Source organism: Equus asinus, chromosome 3, assembly GCF_041296235.1.
Source record: "Equus asinus isolate D_3611 breed Donkey chromosome 3, EquAss-T2T_v2, whole genome shotgun sequence".
In the NCBI taxonomy this organism is placed as follows: domain Eukaryota; kingdom Metazoa; phylum Chordata; class Mammalia; order Perissodactyla; family Equidae; genus Equus; species Equus asinus.
Genome location: NC_091792.1, coordinates 100,256,701 through 100,282,331, shown reverse-complemented (window position 1 = coordinate 100,282,331; position 25,631 = coordinate 100,256,701). Strand labels below are relative to the sequence as shown.

Below are 25,631 nucleotides of genomic sequence, written 5' to 3'. Positions count from 1 at the left end.
AACACTCTTTAATGTAGTCCCTAGAATGCTGACACAAGCTATACAAATGCATGCCTTCTGCTAATGTTCAATCTTCCTCACTTTCTCCTTCTTGCTTTTAGAGCATGGGCATGCTAGGCTTTGGGGGTAGAAAGATGAAAAACCTGTAGACTATGCCTTGAGAAAAAAAGCATGATCAAGTCAGGAAGACTGACATCTGAACAAGTTATTAAAAGAACATGAGACCTGCTGGAAGGGCAGTAGGCACAAGGTAGAGAAAGTGTGCAAACAAAGGAGACCGACTCTGTCTCAGGGAGAGGGTCTGAGGGAAGATTTCCAGAGAGAAAGCTTTACATCGTGAGGCTGTTGAAGGATTAGCGGGAGTTCAGCAGAGAAGAAGGTGGGAAAGGGCGTTTTCTAAGGCCAAGGAAACAGCAAGTGCAAAGGCATGACGTATTTGGAGAAGTACAATGTATTTTGAGTTCCTGCACCAAAAAGGTGACTTGTGAGGAATGATAGTGGACACATGGGGGTGCGTCATGTCCTGAAGTGCTTTATGTGCTGTGCTGAGGAGTTTCGAGTTAACACTATTGGTATTGGATGACCATTAAAAGATTTTAAGTAGGGGAATAATTTGGTCAATTTGCATAGTATAAAGATCTATCTGGTGGTTGTGTGGCAGGTAAATGGGGAGAAAAAGAGTGGCACTGGTTAGGAAGCAGCCGCACTAACCACATCATGAATAACGTCAAAGGTCTGGACTAAGGGGCCATGAGGATGGTTCAGGTGGGATAGATTTGACAGAGATTTAAGAAGTAGAGATCAATATGTCTTGGCTGTGTTGTGTTGATGGAAAAGTAGAAGTCTAGGGTTTTCACAATGAGTGATTTGGTGAATAGTAGGGCTACCAAGTGAGACAGGGAATACAAAAGAAAGACTAGATAGGGAGTAGGATGTGGGGTTGGGAGTGGATAATGAGTACAGTTTTGGACAGAAGGAATGTGATGTCATACTTTACATTGAGTAGATATGGGCCAAGCTTGGAAGTGGATGTTGGATAGTATTTTGTAAATGAGGAGTATGAGATCTGACAAAACACCAAGTAGAGATATCCCCTAAGCAGTTAGATTTATATGATTGGAGTTTAGGGTAAACGTCAGAGCTGTACACATAAATTTGGGACTCACCAGCATGGAGGTCATCATTAGACCTATGGGCAAGTTTGCCCACGAGTGGGATGAGAAAGGGCCAAGGGTGCAATTTGGGGAAGCTCCAATATGCTTGATGTAAACAGAGAAAGGCTGAGAAGAAATGATCAAAGAGATAGGAGAACTAGAGGGCGCTGTTTTCAGTGTCTCCATCCACCTATTCACCCACCCGTTCAGTCAGCAAAAATTCACTTCTTCAGAACGTATGCCACGCAGGAGCAGGGACTATGATAGATATTGTGGGAATCACAGAGATGGAAAAGATGTGATTTTTACTCTTGAAGGGTTCCTATTCTAGTGTGCGTTGGGGTAGGGTGGGGGGATAGGTTAAATCATGTTCATTAAAAAAAAAGAAAAACGAAGAAGGAAAAGAAGGGTGAGGGAAAGGGGGAGATTGATTTCATTTGACTTCACTCATTTCAGTTTTCATCTTTTATCACAGCATTCCTACTGTATATCTTAGAGGATTTTTATATTTGCATCATAATTCAAGGAAAGCCTACCTCAAAAATTGTTTTTGACATAAAAGGATGTTTTATATGATATCAAAGTAGGAATGCTGGGCCACTTTATATATCATTAAGAAGAAAAGAAAAGTGGTAGTGTTAGTTGTCTGAAATTTAATGAAAGGCTAGAATGAACAAAAATTGATATGTTTTCGTTGTTTTAGGTAAAATTTTATTGGAATCAGGTTGACTGGACTTTACAATCATCTAAGGACACTTTTAGTGCTGAAGCGCTCAGTTATGCTTCTTCAGAAATATTCTTAGCTATCAACTGGAAAGCCTCTCTCTAAAAATGTAGTATTATGTGGAGAAATTATTCATAGAACTTCTTTCAAATCTCTTCCATGTGTGCCCTGTAATGGAATTAGTCTTCCTTGAAGGATCTTAGACTTCAAACCAGAACTCCTGCTATGAAATCAGTTTCCATAGAATGATAGAGCCTCATAAAAGTCACTGAAATAGTGTAGACCTTTCCAAAACCAGCCCAGAATTGAAGTTTCATAAGGTTGTTTTAAAGATGCAGGTGCAAATGCCTGTACTTACAAAAATAGAGCATTATAGAGAAAAAGACACTTTGAGAGGATGGTCACCCAGCATATCCTTCTCCCTCTGTGCCGCACAGCAACTAACCAGCTCATTATCTACTTGGTTCTTAAACATTTCCAGTGAAGGCAGTTCTGAAGTCTGCCCTGGTGATGCCCAGCGAGGCTTATTTCTGAAATCTAGTGAGTGGCAAAGGGACTTTCTCCTGGAATTCTTGGCACATCAACCCTTCAACTTGTTTGTCCTCTTTGCTTTCCTGTTTTATATAATTCAATAATAACCTTTATTCACATTTAACCAGGTTATCACATTGACTTGGTGACCAAATGGAATGAAATAAAATATGTTGTGTACTCATAAAGCATTAATTTATCTTTCCCCAGTTTTCAATTACACAATGATATGCTTTGATTTCCTATTTATTAGGAAGATATAACAGGAAGAGCTAGGGATTTTTGCAGTCTTGTAAAGTCTAGTATGAACATATTGGTATTATTGTAGGTGTATTTAAGTATGTAGAAAATATCATGTTGCTTATAGTTGCTTCTCCAGATCATCCTGGGAAGCTTTGTGTTGACAACATGATTTAGCTGTATTTTGAAATATTGCCGCCTGACTTTCCATTACATGCTGTTTCATTTTGTGTTAAACAATGGGCTAATGTGTACCCTCCTTTTATAATATTTGCTTAAACATCAGTTTGCCTATTCCATTTTCTTCTTTAAAGAGGAAATATTTTCTCAGTGATTCTGGAAATAGTTGGGAAAAAAATTCTAACTATGACTTGTGCTAACAGAGCTATTAACAAGACAATCTAAAAAAACAAAAGTAAATGATTTTTTAAATTGGGACTCTAGCTCTGTTTTTCATAGAGTAATAAATACTGTTAATAGGTATGAAGCTCTACAGTATATGCAGGGATGATAATCAAAATACTTATCAACCGGTAAGGCAAGGGTGCTGACCTTCGGAATGGGCTCTGGCCTTACGTCAGGAGCAGAGTCCTGGAGGCCTCCTGGTGCAGGTGTTAAACATTTAGTTGCTGGATTCTGGATGAGGCAGGGTGCCATGGTGTGGCTGCAGGGGAGCACTAGAAAGCTTAGGACAGCAGCCATATACCAGCCTGTGTGGAAGTAGATTACTACTTTAACAACCAGTACTGCTGGACCAGGACATTGTAGCTTATATCAGCCCCACTTATATTACAGAGCGGATGTTACATTTTTATTGAGCGTTGGCGGAAATGGAGACTTCAGTGGTGTAAAGTTACATTCAGTTCCTCCAAGCTGCTGGTCTGTAAGTCTTCCGGGCATTTGCTAGAAGGGGCAGAGGAGGCAAAGAGGAGACTCAGAGTAGATTCAGAGTCCCTGCAGTTGGTGAGTCTTGTCCATTGGACAGAAAGTGGGCTGAAATGCATGATGTCCTCCACCAGGGTGAGAACCAGGTCTTTGTCTTCCTCACCATTATATCTCTAGCACCTAGACCTGCTTGAGGCTCGGTAACGAATGAATGGTTGGAAGTGAATGACTGTTTCAAACGTAGGTTTTATATTATTCAGGTGACAGATCAGGAGACAGATGCCACTGAAAAGAGAGTTTGTTACTCACAGTTCCCAAGAGGAGAGGGCATGTCATGCCATGCAGGACCATGTGAGGAAGCACCAGGGTCGGTCGGGAGGCAGAGGGAGCGAGGGGAAAACATGGACAAGAGCGTTTATTGTGGCCTCTATGGGAATGAACAAGTGAGGCAGGCTGAACAGGTTTAGGATTATTGGCTGGTTGGAACAATTTCAGTGGGCTTCGGGGTGTAGGGGCTGTCCCTTGTTGTCTGGTACCTGGTCCTGGAGAGATTAGGGCAGCGGGATAGTGGCCCTGAGTGTCCTGTAGAGAAGGCGATGGATGTATGAGCTCCAGATTGGTTAGTTTGCATGTGAAAGGCGTGCTCACAGGCTAATCATTTACTATCTCTAGGAATTGGCTAGTCGTGGGAGGAGTGGTCTCTCCAGGATCACCAAGGCCCCAGATGTCAAAGTGTCAGAAATACAGAAAATAAAAAGGCATGATTAATAATCTGGCCACCTTTGGGAAATGATGCAAATATCCCCTTTATCCTTAAAAGTCTGATGTAGGCAAGCGGAGATGTTTTCTTTCTCTTTGTATCCACATTTATTTTTACGTCTGTGGGTACTGTAACATAGCACTTAAAGGTAATAATTATAGATTTATTAAGTCCTTACTCTGTGTTCACTACTATCCTAAGAACTTTACATGCATCAACCCAATTAATGTCCACAACACCCCATGCAGTATGCACAGTTTATATTCTCATTTTATACATGAGGAAGTAGAGCCTTGAGACGTTCCATAACTTAGTCAAGGTCACGTAGAGTTGTGATGTGATGCTCTTATTCTCTCTGCTATACTCTGTCTCCCATTCATTGTATTCCAGTTACTTGCTTGCGTGTCTGTTGATGAAGCTAATTGTAGCAGCTCAAAACGTTGAACAATTCTTCTCACCTGTGTATGTCCAGTCTCCAGCAGAGTAGGCACCGTATAAACCTTTGTGGAATCAATAAGTAAAGCCTCCATCACCTTTCTCTTTAATTTGGTCAATGTGGTAAGCAGCCCATTGTCTAGTGATGGTACAGGAGCTGTCCTGAGGGGAGAAAACCTGTTTTATGGATTCCTGTTCTTTATTTGACATTGTCTAAGAGTGGGAACTTGGGAAGAAAGAAGTGTACGACTCTGCAAATGGCTGTTGCTGTTTTGTGGTATTTATGCCTTTCCTAATCTAGGTTCCACAGATACTTGCTTTGTAGGACATGGCCTTTAGAAAGAAGTATGTGAGATGTGTCCTTGGGAAAACTAAGTGAATGTGCAGAACGTATTCCAACCCAGGAATGTTAACAGGAGAGACACAGCTCCTGCACCTGTCATGTGGTGGCTTTCCTGATTGTCTCCTCTGCTCTGTCTTTCTCCCAGCTTGTCACCAGTCTTGTTTCGGGTGTTCAGGGAAGAGCCACCATAACTGCACAGCCTGCCGGCCTTCCCATGTGCTGTTGGATGGGCGGTGCCTCTCCCAGTGTCCGGATGGATACTTTAACCAGGAAGACAGTTGTACAGGTGAGTATGTAACATGCTGGGGCGTATTCCCTGTGCCCGTATTTTGTCTTCATAATGCAGCCAGACACTGTAATTAGAAACCTTGTCATACCGGGGGTCTAGGGTTGGGCTGTAAATCCTTGTCTTGAATTTATAGGAGTAAGGGTATAGAGCAAGGGAAACAAGTGAAATTGTCTTCTTCCAATGAGGAAGCATGGATGAAGTGAAAAAAGAGAATCAGCTTTATGCTATGCATACAACGAGGTATGGATTTGATGGTGGTCCTCATGGTGGCAAGTTACCACAGGTTCCTATGCATTTGTGTAGGATCAGGCATTTGGCGTGAGCTTGGCAGTTCTCAGCCCCACTTTGCCTGGCTATAGCCTAATAGAGCAAAAGGAGAGAGAGATATTTATTTTCTTCTTTGACATGTCAGTCCAATATGTTTTTAAGAGCACCTTTATATTTCAGTGACAGAGATTCTAGAAATTGCTAGTTGAGATTAGTGCAGAGTTTTACTGGAATCGACAAAGCACTAAAATTTAAGCACCTTATTGTAGCACTGTGTTTTCCTGTATCTGCAGAAAAAAAGAAAAGACAAAACACAGTCTGTCATGATTACTGTTTTATTTCTAAAAATAGACTGTTGAGACCAGCTTTATAAAAGGAAAAAACCATTATTATAAAATTGTATGACATGTATTTCTGAAGTCAGAAAACATAGTAAATTTATAAAATATTTGAAGAATAATTTCACACTTCTTCGATTCATCTAGCCTCGAGCTCCAAAGAGGAAATTTAATGTGAACACAAATTTAGACGATTGAAGATCAATATTGTATTTCTTCTGGAATTTCCTTTTTCCAGGTGCCTTTTTAATCTCTCTAGGCCCCCGATGGGTTGCTGTACTTTAAACACTCTATCAAGCTCAGTGGGGAGTGTTCCTGGTTTTTTTGCTGCTGGAGTTGTCCTTGAAAACTGTGGTGTGTCCTAATGTGCTTTCCCCCGAGCCCAGTGGGTTTTCGTACGCGTGAAATTGTTGGTGGGGAGCAAAGTCTGGGTTGCTCTGACTTTTCTCTGTCTCCGCCACTGCCCACGTGAAGCCAGCAGATGGATGGCAGCCCATGCAGTGGGGCAGCCAGGTCACTGGAAATACTCTGGCAGGGAGGAAGAACGGGGAGGTGGAAATCATCCTGAGAATGCTAGTATCTTTCGGACCGGCATGTTCAAAGTTAAGAGCCTCAGGAATGTAGAAGGGGTGATAGTTAGTGCCAGCCTTCTAATCAGCAGTTCATTTTCTTGCTTGCTTGCCTTTTATTTTTTTAATAACTCCTTATCTTCTCTTGGCCTCTCGCCAGAAGAAGTGAGAAGCGATCGGCTTTACTCGAAATCTGTGCCTTTGCTTTCCACCAGCTCGTGCCAGAAGGGAATTCCTTGTCATCAGTTCCAGCAAGCTCTACCCAGCTCCAGCCCCTCACCTCCCCCCCTCTTGGAATCAGACACGCTTAGCCCTCCTCGTCCTTGGCAGAGCCATCCTTAAATCTCCTTCCGTGCGTCTGCTCCTGCTGCCCGCCTTGGCACACAAATGTGGCTGCAGCTGCAGCCTTCCTTTCTTCCTTGCCATCCTTGTCTTTATTGCCCACACCTCCTGTGACTCACTTGTTTTTTTTGGTGTAGTACCTCTTATTAATTTGGTGGTTTTTCTGGGGAAAACACAGCTTTGACTTAATTCTGTCTAAGGAATTGAGCTTCAAATCCCGCTCAAGATAACCTCTAGAAGAGAACTTTTTCTATTCTTTGTATTTTAATTAAGTATTGCTGCTAAAACAGGCATCCGTGTTGTGGCCTGAAGGGAAAGCGTGGCTGGCATCTGATGCTGGTGAGAAGTTTTAGTATCCCTTGCTGTGTGCGGTTGCCCCTCTGCCTGCCAGGAATTTCTGGGAAGCAAAAGGTCTCCCTCTTCTCCGTGTCCCACTTTTTGAATCATGGTATTTTAGGGAGGGGGAGTACCACTTACTTTTCTGTTTTGTGACTTTGATCTGAACTTCCTTATTTACATAGATGGGGATGCTCATGCTGTCCCCTCGGGAATGTGCGGCCAATGACTCTAATTTTTGTGGTTCTAGATTCCATGTTCTTGGATGATATTTACATTGACGCCAGAAATGCAGTCTCTTGGGTCAGGCCTAAGGTGTGCCAGGCCTACTCAGGAATCTGCAAAAGTTGAGTAGTGTTTGAGGTCTACTCTTAATGTAATTTGTGGAGTGCATTAAATACTTCATGTCCTTACATGCTGAGCTGATAATTTCAATCCTGGTTTTTGTTTTTTACCCTAGAATGCCACCCCACCTGCAGGCAGTGCCACGGCCCCTCGGAGTCTGACTGCATCTCCTGTCACCCTTATGTCACTCTTGTTGGTGGAAAATGCAGAACCAGCTGTAGAGAAGAGCAGTTCTTCAACCTTGTGGGGTACTGTGCTGGTGAGTGAAACCTCCTCCATAGTCTCAGAAATCTCTGGTCAGAGGCTAGGGTTCTTCATACCAGCTTAAGAAGGCTCTCATACTTGTCTTTTGTCACCAGATTAAGAGCTCTTGTTCAGGAGACATTTGTCTCATATCTGGGAATCACTCCACCACCCCCTGTCAGACACTGAGTAAATATTTGTGGATTCAAATGGTGTCTTCTAATAACTCTGTTGCAATTCGTGAAAAAAGTAGAACCTTATATTAATGAAGATCGAAGTGATGATAATAGGACTTTGTTTGCATGTGGTGCCCTTCAATTTAAGAGAGAAAAATGTTTCTTTAAAACAATCACTCCGAAGACTCTCTCCCTTTTGTCTACATTATCTCCTGTCTCTTGCTGTGGAGAACCTTTGCCATCAGCCCCAGGCACAAAAATTTAGGGAGATTAACCTAAAAGTAAATGAGTTATTTCAGGAGATGGGATTTTTCCTCTTCGTTTTAGAACTCAGCTCTCAAAAAGAAATAAATTAGGAAAGCAGCCTGGAATTTGGATAGTGATGCGGAAGCCATCCAGTGTTTGTGTTCGTCCATCCATTCATGCAGCAAATATCTTTAAGTGTCTACTAATGGTCAGATCCTCAGAGTACAAAAAAAAAGAAAAGAAAGAAGGATGAATAGGACAATGACCCTGCCCTCAAAGAGCTTACAGGTTGGAGAGAGGGATTTACAGACTAGTGGGTTGTTATATATTTCTTGGCCTATTATCCAAGTTATCAGAAAAACTTGAAGAGATTTGCCTACAGCAGCTGTTATCACAGCTCTGCAGGGCTTGACCAGGAGGCATTCTGGGATGCCACTGGGCAAGGGGGAAAGGTGAGAAAGCTAGTCTCTGGTTGGTTGCATGCTGACCTGGCTGTAGGGTTGGTCCCTGGGCAGGGAGGAATTGTGGCCAGTTGTGGCTGGTAGTGCCATGTCCTAGGTGATCCATTCCTTTTTGCACATGAGCTTAGCTAAAGACTAAGCATTGGGGTCCAAGGTCTATACCCTACGAAGACTGAACTGTCAAGAGCAGGGCTGCAGCTAAAAAATGCTGGGTTCAAGGCAAAACCCAATTATAAAGACTGCAGACATTTTAGGGGCAACAAAAAGTAGAAGCTCACAGATTCTGGGCTTGAGACTAATGAGATACCGCACTTGCTGTAGGGTGTGGGCCTTTTGTCCGTACTGCAGTTGTAGTCAGGACTGACTTGGGAAGTGGGCAAATGGGAGGCATTAGTGCCTACCCTTGAAGAGGAACCTGGGGATGGCAGGGGCTGACTGTTATTATAGTTTGTAAGCTTGAGTTCAGCTACTGATTCTTACTTTAGGATATGAAGGGGCAGCTACCATGAGAACTAAGAGTTTCCTGACATTGTTGAAGCACATTAGTGGATCTTTTCTGAGAACCCACTGAGCACAAGGTGCTGAACTGCTGTTTGAGGGGACACAGAGATCTTCCAGGCTACTTAAGGAGATGAACCAAAGACACAAGTGTGGTTAACAAATAGTACAAAGCAATTTGTGGATAATAACACCAATAGGCAGTATGAGTTGTAGGACTTCAAAAAATATGGAAAGTGTTGTGGAGGAGGTAGAACCTAAAATTCTTCCTGAAGAGTAGCTAGGATTCAGTTAGACAGAAGGAGTCAGGTGGGTGTTCCAGGTGTGGTCCACCAGGAGGCGCGTCCAGAGGGTAGAACATATGTACCATTCAAGGCCAGTGAGTGCTCCAACCTTGCTGAAGAACATGGTTTGTATTAAGGCATATTAGATGAAAGAGGTGGGAAATTTAAGTTGGAGTATAGAGTACAGAGAACCCAAAGTTCTAGGACTAAAAGTTTGGACTGAATCTTGTGGGCAATAGGGCCCTGAGAGTTTTGGAGAGGACTGTGGTTTGACTAAGAGTGTGTTATAGGTAGGAAATCTGCAAGCTGTGTGGGGGATGGACTGGAGCAAGGAGAGATTGTAGTCAGAGAGAGGGGTTAGAAGGTTGGACCTGCAGGATGGCTTTTCTATTTCCAACCTATTCTGCGTGTGGACCCTGAAAATTTTATGCTGGGGCATATTTTATAAATAAATGTTTATATAAGGAGATTGGAAAATTTAACTTTTAATGAGCTCTGTTCTCTAAAATGTCCAGAGCCCTCTTTGATAGTAAATTAGGTTATTAGAGTTGCATTAATTTTTTAAGGCTAATAGTGGGCCATTAGAATAAAGAATCATAGGACTAGACTAAATGACTCTGGAAGTCCTCAGCCCAAGAAGAGCCGGTCCCACTAAGGGACAAACCTTGGCTGTCCTGGGAATAAAGTATATTAAGTAAAGGTTTTAAATAAGGTAGCCATTGTCTGGTGCTGGAAATCTATTCTTGAATAGAGATTGGTACATCAGTATTTGTTACAGAAAAATTTGGCCAGTAATTTCAATTGTCGATCTTTCAGAGAAATGCACTGACCCCAAAGTTTACTTTTTCAATAAATATATGTCCTTTCTAAACACTTCCCACTTCTCTCTGAAGCACTGTAGTGCATTCATTCATTTAGGCTTCATAAAACATATACTAAGCACATGCTCCATGCCAGGCACTGTGCTAGGCTCTGTGGATGCCCAAATGAATGAGATATGGTGCTTACATTCAAGAAACATACAGTGTAGTGAAGGAAAGGGCTGTGTGTTGAATATGATATTGCTGTGGATATGAGATGAGCCTGTGGGACAGGACCCTGACCTACACTGAAGGAGGTATGTGTGTATGGAGTGGGCACTGAAGGCTTTCTGGAGCATGTGGTAACTCAGGTGATTTTGAAAGATGAGTGAGAAGTAGAGGGGTTTGGAGATTTAGAGGGGAGAGCATTCTAGAAAATGGGCCAAAGAATATTATCTATTCAGGCACCAACAAAGAGTAGAATGCCAGCCCTGAGTATGGGAGTGGTGGGACTGAAGCGGAAGGAAGCAGGGCCATGTCATGAAGGCCTTTGTGTATTCTGTTTAAAGATAACATACTTTGTCATCAAGGCTGTGGGGATCTCTTGAAGGTTTTTAAGGAAGGGAGAGTCACGGTTACATTTCTGTGAAGAGAAAGATCTGAAGAAGATTATGTAGAAAAAGACAAGACTGGGGCCAGCCCAGGGGTGTAGCCATTAAGTGCGCACGTTCCGCTTCGGCGGCCCGGGGTTTGCCGGTTCGGATCCCGGGTGCAGACATGGCACCTCTTGGCACACCATGCTGTGGTAGGCGTCCCACGTATAAAGTAGAGGAAAACGGGTACGGATGTTAGCTCAGGGCCAATCTTCCGCAGCAAAAAGAGGAGGATTGGCAGCAGTTAGCTCAGGGCTAATCTTCCTCCAAAAAGAAAAAAGAAGACAAGACTGGAGCAGAAAGAACTTTAGGAAGTAGTTGTAGGAATCCAGATGAGACAAGCCCTTTAGTGAGAAAATTGCTGAGGAGCTGAAGAGAAAGGGGCAGGGCTTCACTAAGTATTAATTATATATTAGGTTGACCTGTGTGAGATTGCTGTTTTGTGGGCACAAATTGTCAAATAGCGGCAGGTTCACATGGTTCAACCTAATAGAAGCAACAGAAATTGGCAATCTTTTAGCCCTAGGGGCTAAGAGAGAGGGAGTTTTCGGGATGATTTCCAGGTTTCTGGTCAAGTACATTTGAGGAATGGGACTAGGAAGAGAATGTGTTGGAATGTGGACAAGTTGACTAACGGGTGACCGTTGGACGTCCAGGGGAGGCTGTCCAGGGGAGGCTGAAGGTCTAAATGAACACGGATTTTTCCTGTAGCCACCAGGAACTCAGATGCTGTCTTCATTTTGCCCTGAGCCTAAAGTCCTGGAACTTTTTTTTTTAACTGAAGTGTTGCTGCAGACAGGTCAGAGTTACCCTCATGGAACATTTCAGTGACTTTTATCTAAACTCAGGAAGGTGTTAGGAGGAGCCCTGTGGTGATAGACAAAGCAAAGATAATGCACCCCATATGGTGTCATCAGTGGAATGTATAGTCATTGCGCTTGGGCAGCCCTAGCACAGAGCAAGGACGGGGAGGACCTCTCTGCTCCCTCTGTCGCATCTGAGCTTTGCAGGGTGGTAGGATTTACTCACGGTATTTATTCTGTATCTGAGGTGTACCTAGGATCATCATCAGAGACGTCTTAATTGCACTTAGTTGTTTAAGAAAGAAAATTACATCTAATCTATCACACAGACAAGAAGAAACACGTCCTGGGAACAGGTCCAGTAACCTCCATGTGTTATCACATACGGAGGTGTCATATGTGTGGGGTTTTTTCCTCCAAGTCTATCAAAGCAAATATACAGTTTGTGAGAGTTAGACCAGGGCTGAAGGTTTTCAACAAAGATAAATGAACTGGGGTGAGAGGCGAAAGTGGATAAGATTGCAGCAGACATGGTTAAGTGCTATGGAAAGCCAAGTTTTTTCTTCATAGATTTTTTTTTCTTTATATTTTGCCCACATCTCAGCAACATTATCCCGAAATTCCAAAGCCTGGGGTGCTTTCTCCATTTGTCTTTCTTAGCCGAAACCTTTTTCTGTTCCTAGAAGGGGGTGGGAATTAAAAAGAAAACATGAGGGAGAAATATCCAAATGCAGATCCATAAAGAAATGCCTTGGGCTTTGTAGAATGCCTCATGGGATGCCTGTACTGTTGAGTTCTTATGTAGAAAAGGAGATAATACTGAGAGTAATATTGTAGAGGGGAAGACTGGAATATTTTATTTTATTTTATTTTTTGAGGAAGATTTGCCCTGAGATGACTACTGCCAATTCTCCTCTTTTTGCTGAGAAAGGCTGGCCCTGAGCTAACATCCATGCCCATCTTTCTCTACTTTATATGTGGGACGCCTGCCACAGCATGGCTTTTGCCAAGCGGTGCCATGTCCGCACCCGGGATCCGAACTGGCGAACTCCAGGTTGCCGAGAAGCAGAACGTGCGCACTTAACCGCTGCGCCACTGGGCCAGCCCCTCAAGACTGGAATATTTTAAACGGCTGATTTGTTAGGGTGGTAGAATTCTGGGGAATTAAAAATGTGTTTGTTTATGCAGTAATTTTTTAAATGCGGGTTCACTTTCTTTGTAAATCTGTGCCAAAAATGAAAGCAAAAGAAGACAAGTGTCAGTAAAGAAATATTGCTCTGAGTGCTTTCGTATTGTATTCCGGGCTACTCAAGTTGTTAGTGATAGTTAATAAGTGTTGCGTGCAAAAAAGACTCCTAGCTAAGGAGATTTCGGAAGCTCTTGGTTAAATAAAGTTAAGCACACTTCTTTATTGCAGGATTTCTCAGAACCTTAAATAAGCAGATGTGCATTGTGAATCTCTGAGATGAAGGAGGCTGGACATCATTTCCCAAATATTTAGCTGCAGACCCCTCCCCTTTGTTGATTATAGCCCCTCACAGAGCTGACCAGTGGTGTGCAGAACAGCCTTTGGAAGCTCTGCACTAACTGATGTTAATATATTGGACAATTTGTTGGCGCTCCCTGAAGGTAAAGTGAAATAATGAGCCTGTACTCCGATTGCAGACTTCCTGCCTTCCATTCCTCTGTCCCCTCCCTGCCTGCCTGCCTTCTTTTCTCTGTGAGCAAGCAGAGGGGGCACCGAGGAGGCTCAGGTTGGCCACTTTCTTGTCTGCTGAACAGCACAGAGGAGCAATCGGTAATTCTCCTCCGGTGTCGGGTCTGAGAAGTGTTTGCTCTCTGAACATGAGTGAAGCTATTTGTTGACTGATTAGAAAGCCTGTTAACATTTTTCTTCCAAATCATTTAAAAAAAAAAAAACGTTTTGAGTCCCTTCCATGATTTTCCCCATTCATTGTCATCATTTCTGAAAGAGGGCCGTAAAAAAAGTGGTGAAAAGTTGAAACGCACAGATTAAAAGAGCAACAAATCCTTGTTTTGGAATAAGCTGATAGAATTGCAGCAGTGAGTAATGAAAAAAGACAGTTCAAGTTGAATGCAATTAAGGAGCTGGGAAGGAGCGCTGAACGAGCCCGTGTACCAGCTTTCTGCCGCAGAGAGGTGAAAGCCAGTTCTGTTTTACGGTGGCTTCTACATGTGGGAGGGTGGGTTGGCACTGCCCTACGTCTTGCTGTAGCTGCTCCTGTGGCTATAAGCTGAAAGGAAGGAAACTGCTACCATAAACGTGTAGCAGTTACTACCTTATATTGATCGTCAAAATCCTACCCATCCATCCCTCACAGTCTGGCTCAGATTCCTTCCCTTCTAGGACCGGCTTCCTCTTGGCATCTCTCACATTGTAATTCCTAGTATGCTTCTTGTTGCTACCAATTACCTAGCACTTGGCATGGACTAGCTCGTGTTCCCTGTGAGTGATCTTTTCATGGTGTCTAATAACAGGTGACTATTCTGAGGGCTTATTATGTGACAAGCACAGTGCTAATTGCTTTGAATGCATTTTGCCATTTAATATATTAATGATGATCCTCCAAGGTAGGTACTAATGTATCTCCATCTTACATATGAAGAAACCAAAGCACAGAAAGGTTAAGTAACTTGCTCAAAATGGCAGAAGTCGAAAGATAGAGCCAAGATTTGAACCTAGAGCATGTGATTCTAGAATCCATGTACTTAACCATTGTCTTGTACTCTGTGATGCCAAATACAGTTGATTATGGCAACAGGGACTCAAGAATGACTTTTTGATTGGCAGATTAAAACGTGGATTATCAGGGACTGGCAGGACAAGATGGCTCGGAGAGGCACTGTTGGGAAAAGTTGTAAGAACTTGCTAGTCTGTTTCCAATGCTAAGGAAGCTGTTTAGACTGCCGTGTGTTCTTATTATATATATCCTTATTAAATGAATAAACTTTAAAGAAAAACATTAATGCATACTAAATTTAAATAATTTATGTCACTCGTTTAATCTTTTTCAATGGGTACATAGTTGCATTTTTTAATAGTTTTAGTCTACAGCTATGTATTTCTTTGCTCACTTTTCTTAAATATCACTTTTAATTTATATATTTCCACGTGTTGGCAAATATTGGAAGAATCCATATGTGCCATTTTTTTATTAAGATTATGATAGTTAACAACCTTGTGAAATTACAGTTGTACATCAATCATTATTAGTCATGTTTTAGGTACACCAATAAGTATCATTTTTTTTTTTTAAAGATTTTATTTTTTCCTTTTTCTCCCCAAAGCCCCCCAGTACAGAGTTGTATATTCTTCGTTGTGGGTCCTTCTAGTTGTGGCATGTGGGATGCTGCCTCAGCGTGGTTTGATGAGCAGTGCCATGTCCGCGCCCAGGATTCGAACCAACGAAACACTGGGCCGCTTGCAGCGGAGCACGTGAACTTAACCACTCAGCCACGGGGCCAGCCCCTCAATAAGTATCATTTTTAATGACTAAATAGCATTCCATTATGTTTGTGTGACTTACTTTGATTGACCGGTTTCCTGTTGTGGACCTGGGCGATAACAATCAGGAGATAGATTTATGACGTGGTCCATGGTAGGTTAAGGATGGCTTCCTAAGGCTTCAGCTGGGACGAGGTCTGTTTCTCATGTTATTGTTAATAGCAGTAATGATGCGTTTGTGGAGTTGTATAATTTTCAAAGGATTTTCTCACTTATCTTTTCTTCTGATCATGCCAAGAAATCTTCCTGCAGAATTCGAAATAAGCTCAGTACAGTGCCTAGCTGGCGCCTAGTTGGTGATCAAGAAATGTTTGGTGAATGAATGAGTCAAGTCTGGCGTCCTAATGTATACTCTAATACCCTCTGAATGCATCGTACGGTAATTACATCAAGGATTTTTCTTCCTTGTGTGACCCATTTTTATCCTTATCTCTTCCTTTTCACATCCCACTTGATTCTATCTGGTCCTATTCAATCTCTGTATTTTTTCAATTTTCTTGTGTCTTCTTTTTTTTTTTTAACACTTATTTAGTTTCCTTATCTTTTTCTACAACGTACTTTCTTTTCTTATTTCTCATCTTGTCGCCCTATCTCCTGTTGCCTGAACTTGAATTGCATACCCAGTCTCTCTCCAGAAGTTTCAATGATTGTCTCTTCCTTGTTCTCCTGATTTGTGCTTTAAGAGACCACACTCCGTGGAAAGATGATTGAATGTTTCAAGGCATTTCTTTTCTTTGAACTTTCCCTTTCAGAGAAAAAAAACATGATCTATGCTTAAATTGAGGCCTTCCTAAATTAAAAAAAAAAAGAACTTGTATTTTCTCCTTCATGTGACTTTTACTAAACAATATCTTACCTAGCTTTAGTAATGACAAAAAGACCTCACTTATGTTATAAGCTTTCAGCTTGGCAGGGCTCCCACTGAAGTCAGGATTGCTGTTGTTTTCATGAGAACTACAGGCCAGGGCCGGAATTGCAGAGCAGACTTCTAAGGGTCTATGCTTAAAGAACACAACAGAATTTAGACCCGCAGGTTATCCTCCTCAGTGCTAAAGATAGCAAAATTGCCAAGGCTACAGTCACCCTACTTTTCTTACACATGCGTAAATCACTGTGGTTTACATGTGATAGGGAAAAACAATGACTTAGATGTAAGCACTATCATCTGTATACAGTGTCTGTTCTGGTTGGACCTACTACAGATAAAGAATGATAGTTAATGTTTATTAACCACTTACTATGTGCCAGCCCCTCACAGACATTACCTCGTTTAATTCTGACTGCAACCCCAGGAGGTCAGTCCTGTGATTAGTGCCATCTCCATTTTATAGCCTGAGAGACTGAGATTAGAGACATTAACCAATTTGCCCAATGTTTCACAGCTAGTAAGCAGCAGAGCTGGGCTTTGAAGCAGTGCCACTTCAAGAACACACATGTGAACGCTGTGTCATCCTTCTGCATCACCTGATCTAGTTCCAATAAGACCTTCTCTGCTTCTTGGCAGTCATATTATTTGCAACTCTTTTTGATGCTTCGTCATCTTGCCCACCATGGCCTTTCCATATGCACTCGCCACACTTACCCTCAAGTCAAATCTCACTCAGAGCGGTTTACGGCTTTGCTTTCTTTTTATTTAGGTGATCAACATAATCTGATAAAAAGAACAACAGCAAAAAACTTCCTCACCTCTTCTCCTCAAATGTCTGTGTATCTTCTAGGTACCTCTTTTTCCTCATTCCTTCCTTTGAGAAAGAAGCTCCCTCACCCTGGCCCAGGGAGGCCCTCGTTCTGTGACCCAGAGCCCGTCTGCGCCATCACCTTCGTCAGCTGATCTTTCCAGTCAGATATTTCCTCTTCTGCTTGCTCATTTCATTTCCCTCCTTCCCTCTTTATCTTTCCCTGTCTTCTTCCTCCCTGATTCCCTTTCCTCTAGGACCTTAGTGTCTTTCACAGCCTTCATCCAATCCTTGTTTCTATTTTCTCCTTAGAGTCCATCTCAAGTGCACACGTGATGAGCATCTCAGGCCCTCATTTCTGTCTGTCTACCTTCTGAACATCTGATCCACAGGAACACCGTACTCAAAAAGCTCCAAAGAAAGCCCGTGTCTTCATTCCCCCCACCTACCAGGTCCTTTTCGTCCTTCGCCTGACTTTATTTCCACCCACTACTGATTTTTCAATCAGTGTAATTCAAAACAGTTGAGTGACACCTGTTTCCTCCCTACCCCTACTCCACATTGTAATCACTGCCACATCTTGCAAAGTTTGAGTCCCTCTTGTTCCCTTTGGGTAGAATATTCTCTGGTCCTCCTTAGACACCTATTGCATTTTAGGTGTGGTTTGCTTCTGGCAGTAGACTTGTTATGAACATCTCAAGGGAAGGGTCAGAGTCTGACTCAGTGCTCTGTCTCCTGCAGTAACTTTCATGTGCCTCACACCCAACTGACGTTCCATAAATGTTAACTGAAGTGAGCATTTTTCTACTTTAGAGGTAAACCAAGAGTAAACATAAACTGATGGGAGGCTAGGTACAAAAGCATCGAGATACATGGATGGGAGTAGTGCTCATGTCCTCTTGTTGGCAGCAAGTACTGGCACCAAAACTGAGGAGAGAGACTTTGCTCTTACATCTGACTCTGCCTCTCACCCCCTCCTTCTTCTGTCTGGCTGTCTCCTTGGGTCCTGCTGCAGCCTTCTCCACACATTTGTGAGTTTGTCAACACTGGGTAGAAATCACTGTCCTATAATGTTAAGGTCAGTCTACTGTAGTGGGTTTTTTTGTTGTTGGTTGGTTGGTTGGTTTTTTCAGGATAAAACAATAGCTACAGACACTGAAAAAAGGGGAAGTTTTGTTTGTTTTATGGTTTCATACTAATTTAGAGCCTCAAACAAAAGAACACATGATTTATAGGAGCTCATGGGTGGGCTAGGACCAAAGTAATGATCAAAAGGGGAAGAGAAGATACTTAGTTCTCTTCTGCCATCCATTTTGTTTTCTGGATTCCTTCTGTACTTTCCCACACATAGAACCCCATCAGTTTTAAAAGTGGCATCAGACTTCGAATTCTCTACACACCCTAAGGGCCCTGAGTTTCGGCAAGAAATGATTTCTTTTTCACCTGATGAGGAACAACTACAAGTGCTGATTGTTTTAAGCACTTCCAAATGCATTTAATGTGGTTGCATTAAGAACCTAATCAACTGACAGGACATTATTAAAAATCTCACTGTGTGTCTAAATTTGTCTTTATAGGTCATTATTTATCAGCTAAGGAGTCAATACCCCATAAAACCAGCATTCAAAGCCATTGCTTCGACAGTACACATTTACTTTAATATCTTCAAGCTTTTTTGACTTTGCTCCAAAGACATGAAATAAGTCATTTTACTGCTGTGTGCTTCCATCCATCATGATTGTGGGTAATCCTCACTGATCCTCAGAGCGGAGCCTTTGTGATTTGAAGAAAGCATCACACAGTGATGACCACATGTAATTTCCTCACAGCTCCAGGGTGACATATTAGAGGATATTGCAGCTACTGAATCAAAATATTAATTTTTTATCTATTTAAATTTTTAGTGTGTCTGCATGCTGTGCATACTTAGAAAACAAATGGAAGCCTCTGCTTGCTTAAAAACAAGAAATGTATTTATTTCTGCTCCAGCTAATACTCCGTTTCCAGGCCCCCTTGTAATGTGTTCATTAATTTGTTTGTTTAAAGTGCTAATTCACTGGGTTGGTTAGCAAGCAGCCACATATTCAAACAACTGGAATTCCATCTGCCCTCTCCACCACCACATGCTTATTATATACCAGTAATCTGAAACAGGCTAAGCATAAACATATCCTGGGTCTCTCTTCTTTGTCATCCTTAATGAGTCTTATATTTAAAGACTCTTCACTGTAATTGAAATAGTGACAAATAAAGATTTACTTAACTGAGTAGCAATGGAAATACTCTGAGAGACGGCCTCTGGAATAGGCCCTGTTTCTAAGCCTTAATGGACATACACTCACCATTTAGACATATTCGAGGTTAGCCTCTTTTTTTGATTACAGACAGGAAGGTCAGATGCAAAGGCTTAGTGCACAGATGGGGCTTTTAGGATGGGACTTTAATCCTTGCAGAGGCTGCTAGATTGCTGGGTTGGAAACTCAATTCTCCTATTCTAGTAACTGCTGTCCTGGTACAAATTAAGTGGTGACAGTATAAACTTCCTCTAGTGTATCCTGTGAAATTGTTTCAAATATTACCTGTGGGGAGGAATGGGAGTGGAAGGTGGGGTAAAGAGGGTTATAGGGGAATTCACTATATTGTGAATTTGTCTCTCTGAAAATACTGCCATTCTAAGGCATAATTTCTGACGATTGTGTTCCTACAGTGTGGGTACAGCAAGGATCTGAATTAGGATTTGTCAGATGGTCACCACCTACCAAGAGGAATTCAAGACTTGCCTCTAAATCAGCTTCATTCTTGGAAAATATGCCCATAGATTTTACTGTAGGTGAAGTGACTGGTATCATAGCAGTTCCCCAGGATGCATAGTCACCTCCCGCAGTGCCTGGAGACGGGGCTCACAACCTCTTAATTATGTTTAGATTGTATAATTAATACATCTGGCTGGCCATGGGGATATTTCTGTCTTCATTATCTCAAATTGTACTGACAGGGCAGTTGGAGATTGTCACACACACAGCCAAGACATGCCCTTTTCCTCTTGGCCTGGAGTGGATTTTGTAAACCAGGTGCTGCAATCTACGTCGACCTTTTCATGGGCCTCCAAATTCCCCACAATTTCACAGTATTTTCACTCCAATAATTTTTTTTCTTTCATTCAATAAATAAGTAGAGGCTACCTACTAGATACTATTGATTTGGTCAAATTCTACTTTGTTTTCCTTTTTTTTTTTTTTTTGAGGGAGATTAGCCCTGAGCTAACTACTGCCAGTCCTCCTCTTTTTGCTGAGGAAGCCTGGCCCTGAGCTATCATCTGTGCCCATCTTCCTCTACTTTATACGTGGGATGCCTACCACAGCATGTCGTCCCAGGCGGTGCCATGTCTGCACCCAGGATCCGAACCAGCAAACCCTGGGCCGCCAAGTGGAACATGCGCACTTAACTGCTGCACCACTGGGCTGGCCCCCTTCTTTGTTTTCCTTTTAAAGGCATTTTGGAAGCTTACAATTTGTGAAAAGGTCTTCCCCAGTCATGGCTGAAAGACAAACATTGGTGTGTCATTCTTCCTTCTCTAGGGACACCTGAGATCTCCAGTTCTAGTCATGATAGGTGTCATGGACTTATAGTATTCTTAATATTCTTTTTTCGAATTTAAGTATAATTAACGTACAATATCCTATTAATTTCAGGTGTATATCATGGTGATTTGATGTTTGTATACATTGCAAAATGAGCACCACAGTAGCTCTAGTTTCCATCCGTTACTGTACAAAGTTATTACAGCATTATTGACTATATTCCCTGTGCTGTACACCACATCCCCATGACTAACATGTTATAACTGTAAGTTTGTACCTCTTAATCCCCTTCACCTATTTTGCCCATCCCTGCAGCCCCTCCTCACTCTGGTAACCCCCAGTTTATTTCCTGTATCTATGAATCTGTTTCTGTTTTGTTTGTTCATTGTTTTATTTTTTAGATTCCACATATAAGTGAAATCATATGGTATTTGTCTTTCTCTGTCTGACTTATTTCACTTAGCATACTACCCTCTAGATTTCTCCAGGTTGTCACAAATGGCAAGATTTCATTCTTTTTTATAGCTAATATTCCATTATATAGGAAAACTGGACAGCTACATGCAAAAGCCACGAAACTGGACCACTGTCATACACCATAAGCAAAAATAAATTCAAAAGGGAGTAAAGACTTGAATTTAAGACCTGAAACCATAACACTCCTAGAAGAAAACATAGGGTGTCAGCTCTTTGACATCGGTCTTAGCAATATGTTTTTGGACAAGTTTCCTCAGGCAAGGGCAACAAAAGCAAAAATAAACAAATGGGATTACGTCAAATTAAAAAGCTTTTGCACAGCGAAGGAACCCATCAACAAAACAAAAAGGCAGCATACTGAATGGGAGAAGATATTTGCAAATCATATATCCGATAAGGAGTTAATATCATATATATGAAGAACTTACACAACTTAATATCAAAAAAACAACTCGATTAAAAGATGGGCAGAGGACTTGAATAAACATTTCTCTAAAGAGGACATACGGATGGCCAATAGGCACATGAGAAGGTGTTCAACATCATTAATCATCAAATGCAAATCAAAACCACAGTGAGATACCACTCACGCCTGTCAGAATGACTGTTATCAAAAAGACAAGAAATAAGTGTTGGTGAGGATGTGGAGAAAAGGGAAGCCTCATACACTGTTGGTGAGAAAGTAAATTGGTGCAGCCACTGTGGAAAACAGTATGGAGGTTTCTCAAAAAATTAAGAATAGAACTACCATATGGTGCAGCAATTCCCTTCTGGGTATTTATCCAAAGAAAACGAAAACACTAATTTGAAGAGATATATGCACCCCTATGTTCACTGCAGCATCATTTATAATAGCCAAGATATGGAAGCAACCTAAGTGCCCAGTGATAGATGAATGGATAAAGAAGATATAGTATTCTTAATACGTCTAGTCTAACATAAGCCCCTTGAGAACACTTTAGCCATGGGATGTTATTAACAGAGAAGGGTCCTCTACAGATGTAGTGGAGGGAAGGAGGGGAGAACAGTAGGGACCCCTTTCCCCTCTCCAGCAAAAGTTTCATAGTGGGAGCTGCCGTACGTCAGAATTTTCTTGGATTGTTGGTTCTCTGCTGTGGTTCTAATGTCTTCTCCCATTACTAGTTACCTTTCATTCAACAATTTCTCATTTAAATCTGTAATAAAAACACAGAGATCTCAGTAGATAGACTGGCAAAAGACGGACACACACATACACACACACACACATTCACAAACCAATTCCCAGTTGCCTTTAGGATAACATCCATAGTCCTTTTCATAACTTACAAGGTATTTCAAAACTGGTGCAGCCAGGACCTAGGTGGGTTTTTTGTATCTTCTTCAAGATCCATCCATATTGAACTTTTTCATTTCCTTGAATGTATCCTTTTCTGTTCAGCTTCTGGGTTTTTGCCCAAGTTTTCCCTTTTCTTGGGACCCTTTCCAAACCCTGTCACCACTGCCCAGCTCTTCGAGCAGCTATCTCCCACTCAATGTTCACGTCTTGGCCTACTCTGGGAAGCCTTCCATGCCTCCTAGAAGCCTGTTATAGACTTCCATGGCCCCTGTACTGACCCCATTAGCATTTTATGGGATGTTTGTAACAGTGTCATGCCAGTCCTGCATCTCAGTGTCTGCCGTATGCTCTCTTCTTGCTCATTCGCTGTGCTGCCATCTCTGTTGCTCTGTGACACAGGACTTAATATGGAGACAACTGCCTTTAAGGCAAGATGCACAGCCCAAGTCCACTTTACTGTTGGATTCTTGAATATTCCACTTGGCTGCCTCCAGCCTGTTCTGCAGGTGGGGAAGGAAGGGGCAAAGTGAATGATCTCTCTGCAGCTTCTTTCTCACCAGCTTGAAGGGTTTTTCTAGGCTAGGGTAGAGAGGTGGAGAGTGCAGGGGTTGTGTTGGTGGCGGAGGGACTGAGTCTCTTAGCTCCAGTTCACATTCAAGCTTGTTTTGTCTTCTCTTTTACCTGGGCCCAGGGCTCTGGGAACTTGGTATCTTCGTGGGTCTAAGTCTTACAACTTTCTCTGGAAGCACGTGATGGCCTGTGCTTCCTGGTCCAATGGGGGGTGGTTACAGTGGTTGAGGAAGTAACTCACTGGTTGATATCTCAAATTGTTGTTTGATTACATATATTTCACACTGAATTGTAATTATATATTTAGGGTCATATTTTCCCACCATACTGAAAGCCCTTTGAGTATAGTAAACATTTGAACATTTTTGTTGTTTGAAAGAAAGAATTTTTAAATGCTTAGCTTCACTTATAATAAAAGAAATACAAATTAAAACAATGATATAACACCAGTTTTCACCAACCAAATTAGTTAATATTTATTATCTTTAAATTTCTTTGTGCAGGCAAAGTTATGATGAAATAGTCTTATGAATGGCTCTTGGATGTGTAAATTGATAGAAATTTGTAATACCTACTAAGAATACATTTTTTCATGCCTGTAATGGTTAAAAGCCAGCCCTGGTGGGCTAGTGTTGATTTGGTACTCTCACTGAGTGCGGCCTGGGTTCATTTTCCAGCCAGGGAACCATACCACCTGTCTGTTGTCTGTTGGTTGTCACACTGTGGAGGCTGCATGTTGCTGTGATTCTGAAAAGCTCTGCCACTGATATTTCAAATTCCAGCAGGGTCACCCATGGTGGACAGGTTTCAGTGGAGCTTCCAGCCTAATACAGACCAGGAAGAAGGACCTGGCCACTCACTTCTGAAAAAAATTGGCTGCAAAAACCCTATGAATGGCAGTGGAGCATTGTGTGATACAGCGCCAGAAAGAGAGAAGATGGCGCAAAAAGACAGGCAGGGATCCACTCTGCTGTCCACAGGGTCGCTAGGAGTCAGAATCCACTTGATGGCACTAACGACAATAAAGTGATTAAAAGTATATGCTCTGGAGTCAATGTGGATATGACATGTGTGAGCAAATGACTTAACCTCTGAGTCTGTTTCTTCACCTTTAAAATGGGGATAATAGCATTACCTACTTCATCTTTTCAAATGAGATTATGCATTTATAATAATTAGCATAGTACTTGATATATATTCAGAGCTCAATAAATGTAAGCAATAATAATAAATGAATTGTACTCTTTTGATATTGTCTTTTAGGAAATAATCTAAAATGCACAAAGATCTTATCATGGCCTTAATTATAAATTGGAAAAATTGAGAGTAAATGTTCAAGTATAAGAAAGATGGCAAATTTTTTGTTTGTTTGTTTTCAATGCTGGACTATTATGCAGCCCCTAAGAAGCATGCTGACAAAGAGTCCCTAATGACATGTGGAAATGCTGTTGGTGTTGAGTAAAAAAAGATATATGACAACATTTAATATCATCTCATGTATGTAAAAATCTATATATGTAAAATTATATAGAAAAAGAACAAAGAGAAAAATGTCGATATCAGTAGTTATTTACTCTTAAAGGGTGGTTTTTATGTTTATTTATACTTTTTAAAAGTGTTTTCCATATTTTCTTCCATGGCTTACTTTGTAGTCAGAAAAATAAAACTTTAATATCCCTGTTTGAGCCCCTCTTAGCCTCTCTCCTGTAGAAGGTGACAGTGGCCCCCTGAGCTTGAGCCTGAAGCTGCTTACGAGTGGTGCCCAGTGGAACTGGCCCCTTGTAGCCTGTCATGCCTGAGTTCTGTAGTCTGCCCTCAGGAACCACACTTTTCTTATTGTAAGTCAGAACCCTGGGATTAATCCTTAAGCCTTTGTTCCTCTGATTTCTGGCTTCTTTTCCTGCACGTTGTTACTCATTTTGAGCTCTCCCAAGGAATTCTCTTCTTTGAAGAGATTTTGACTGCAAGCCTCTCAAGACAAAGGTGTTTCCTAGGTTTTAAGAATTTATTTTCCTTTTCTGGTTGGTTTAATAAAAGTCAGTCAACCTTCAGATTGACTTCAGAGCGGGATTTCTGAGCATATTTATTTTAAGTGGTCTTCTGTTGGGAGCTTGTATGTGACTGAGCTGGGAAGGGAGGTGTGCATGGGTGTATTAACATGAGACCCACTCAGATTCTTGTTTTGGAATGAGTCTATTCATAGAATTGGATGTTCAGTATGACTTTTTAAAACATGCATGAAGGAAAAGGAGTGAATACAATTAGTGAACAGAAAGAGTTAGAGAGTCCAACTTTCCAGACTCAGGTAGTTGTAGTTACAGTCTTATGTGTAAGGTAGAATTATAAACTAACTTGAATTAATGTAATGCTTTGGGCAACATGAAGTTGATTGTTTTATATTTTCGGGTGTCATTTATTGATTTCTCCTTGCCTCTGGGTACTCACTCCATCATGCAATGTGATATATTGGTGATTGATCTGATGCCTTCTTAAGGCTTAACATGGAGCCATGGAGAGAGGAAGAGGCCTTGAGTGATTTTGGAGTCTCTGCAACTCTTGAGCCCTTTCCACTGGTTTCTGGTAGCTGTATACCAAAATATGATGCAAACAACCATGTCTGGTTTAAGATCTCCAGAGAATGGGACTTGCTTAGGAGGACAGAAGAAGTTGAGGGTCATAAGGAACCTCTACATTTATCAGACAGTCAGAGGCAAGAATGAGGACCTGGCCAAGAGGAGCACAAAGATAAACGTGGGTAGGG

The 25,631-nt window shown here is 41.7% G+C and overlaps 1 protein-coding gene across 3 annotated transcripts in view; it reads left to right on the top strand.

The window, feature by feature from the left end:
* The window catches only part of FRAS1 (Fraser extracellular matrix complex subunit 1), a 419,525-nt gene that overhangs the window by 225,752 nt on the left and 168,142 nt on the right, over positions 1-25,631 (top strand). For all 3 annotated transcript variants that reach the window (XM_044766202.2, XM_044766201.2, XM_014865057.3), the window contains exons 19-20: positions 5,218-5,358; positions 7,674-7,817. In XM_044766202.2, coding sequence (XP_044622137.2) covers positions 5,218-5,358; positions 7,674-7,817 — 285 coding nt within the window. The remainder of the gene's footprint in view (positions 1-5,217; positions 5,359-7,673; positions 7,818-25,631) is intronic.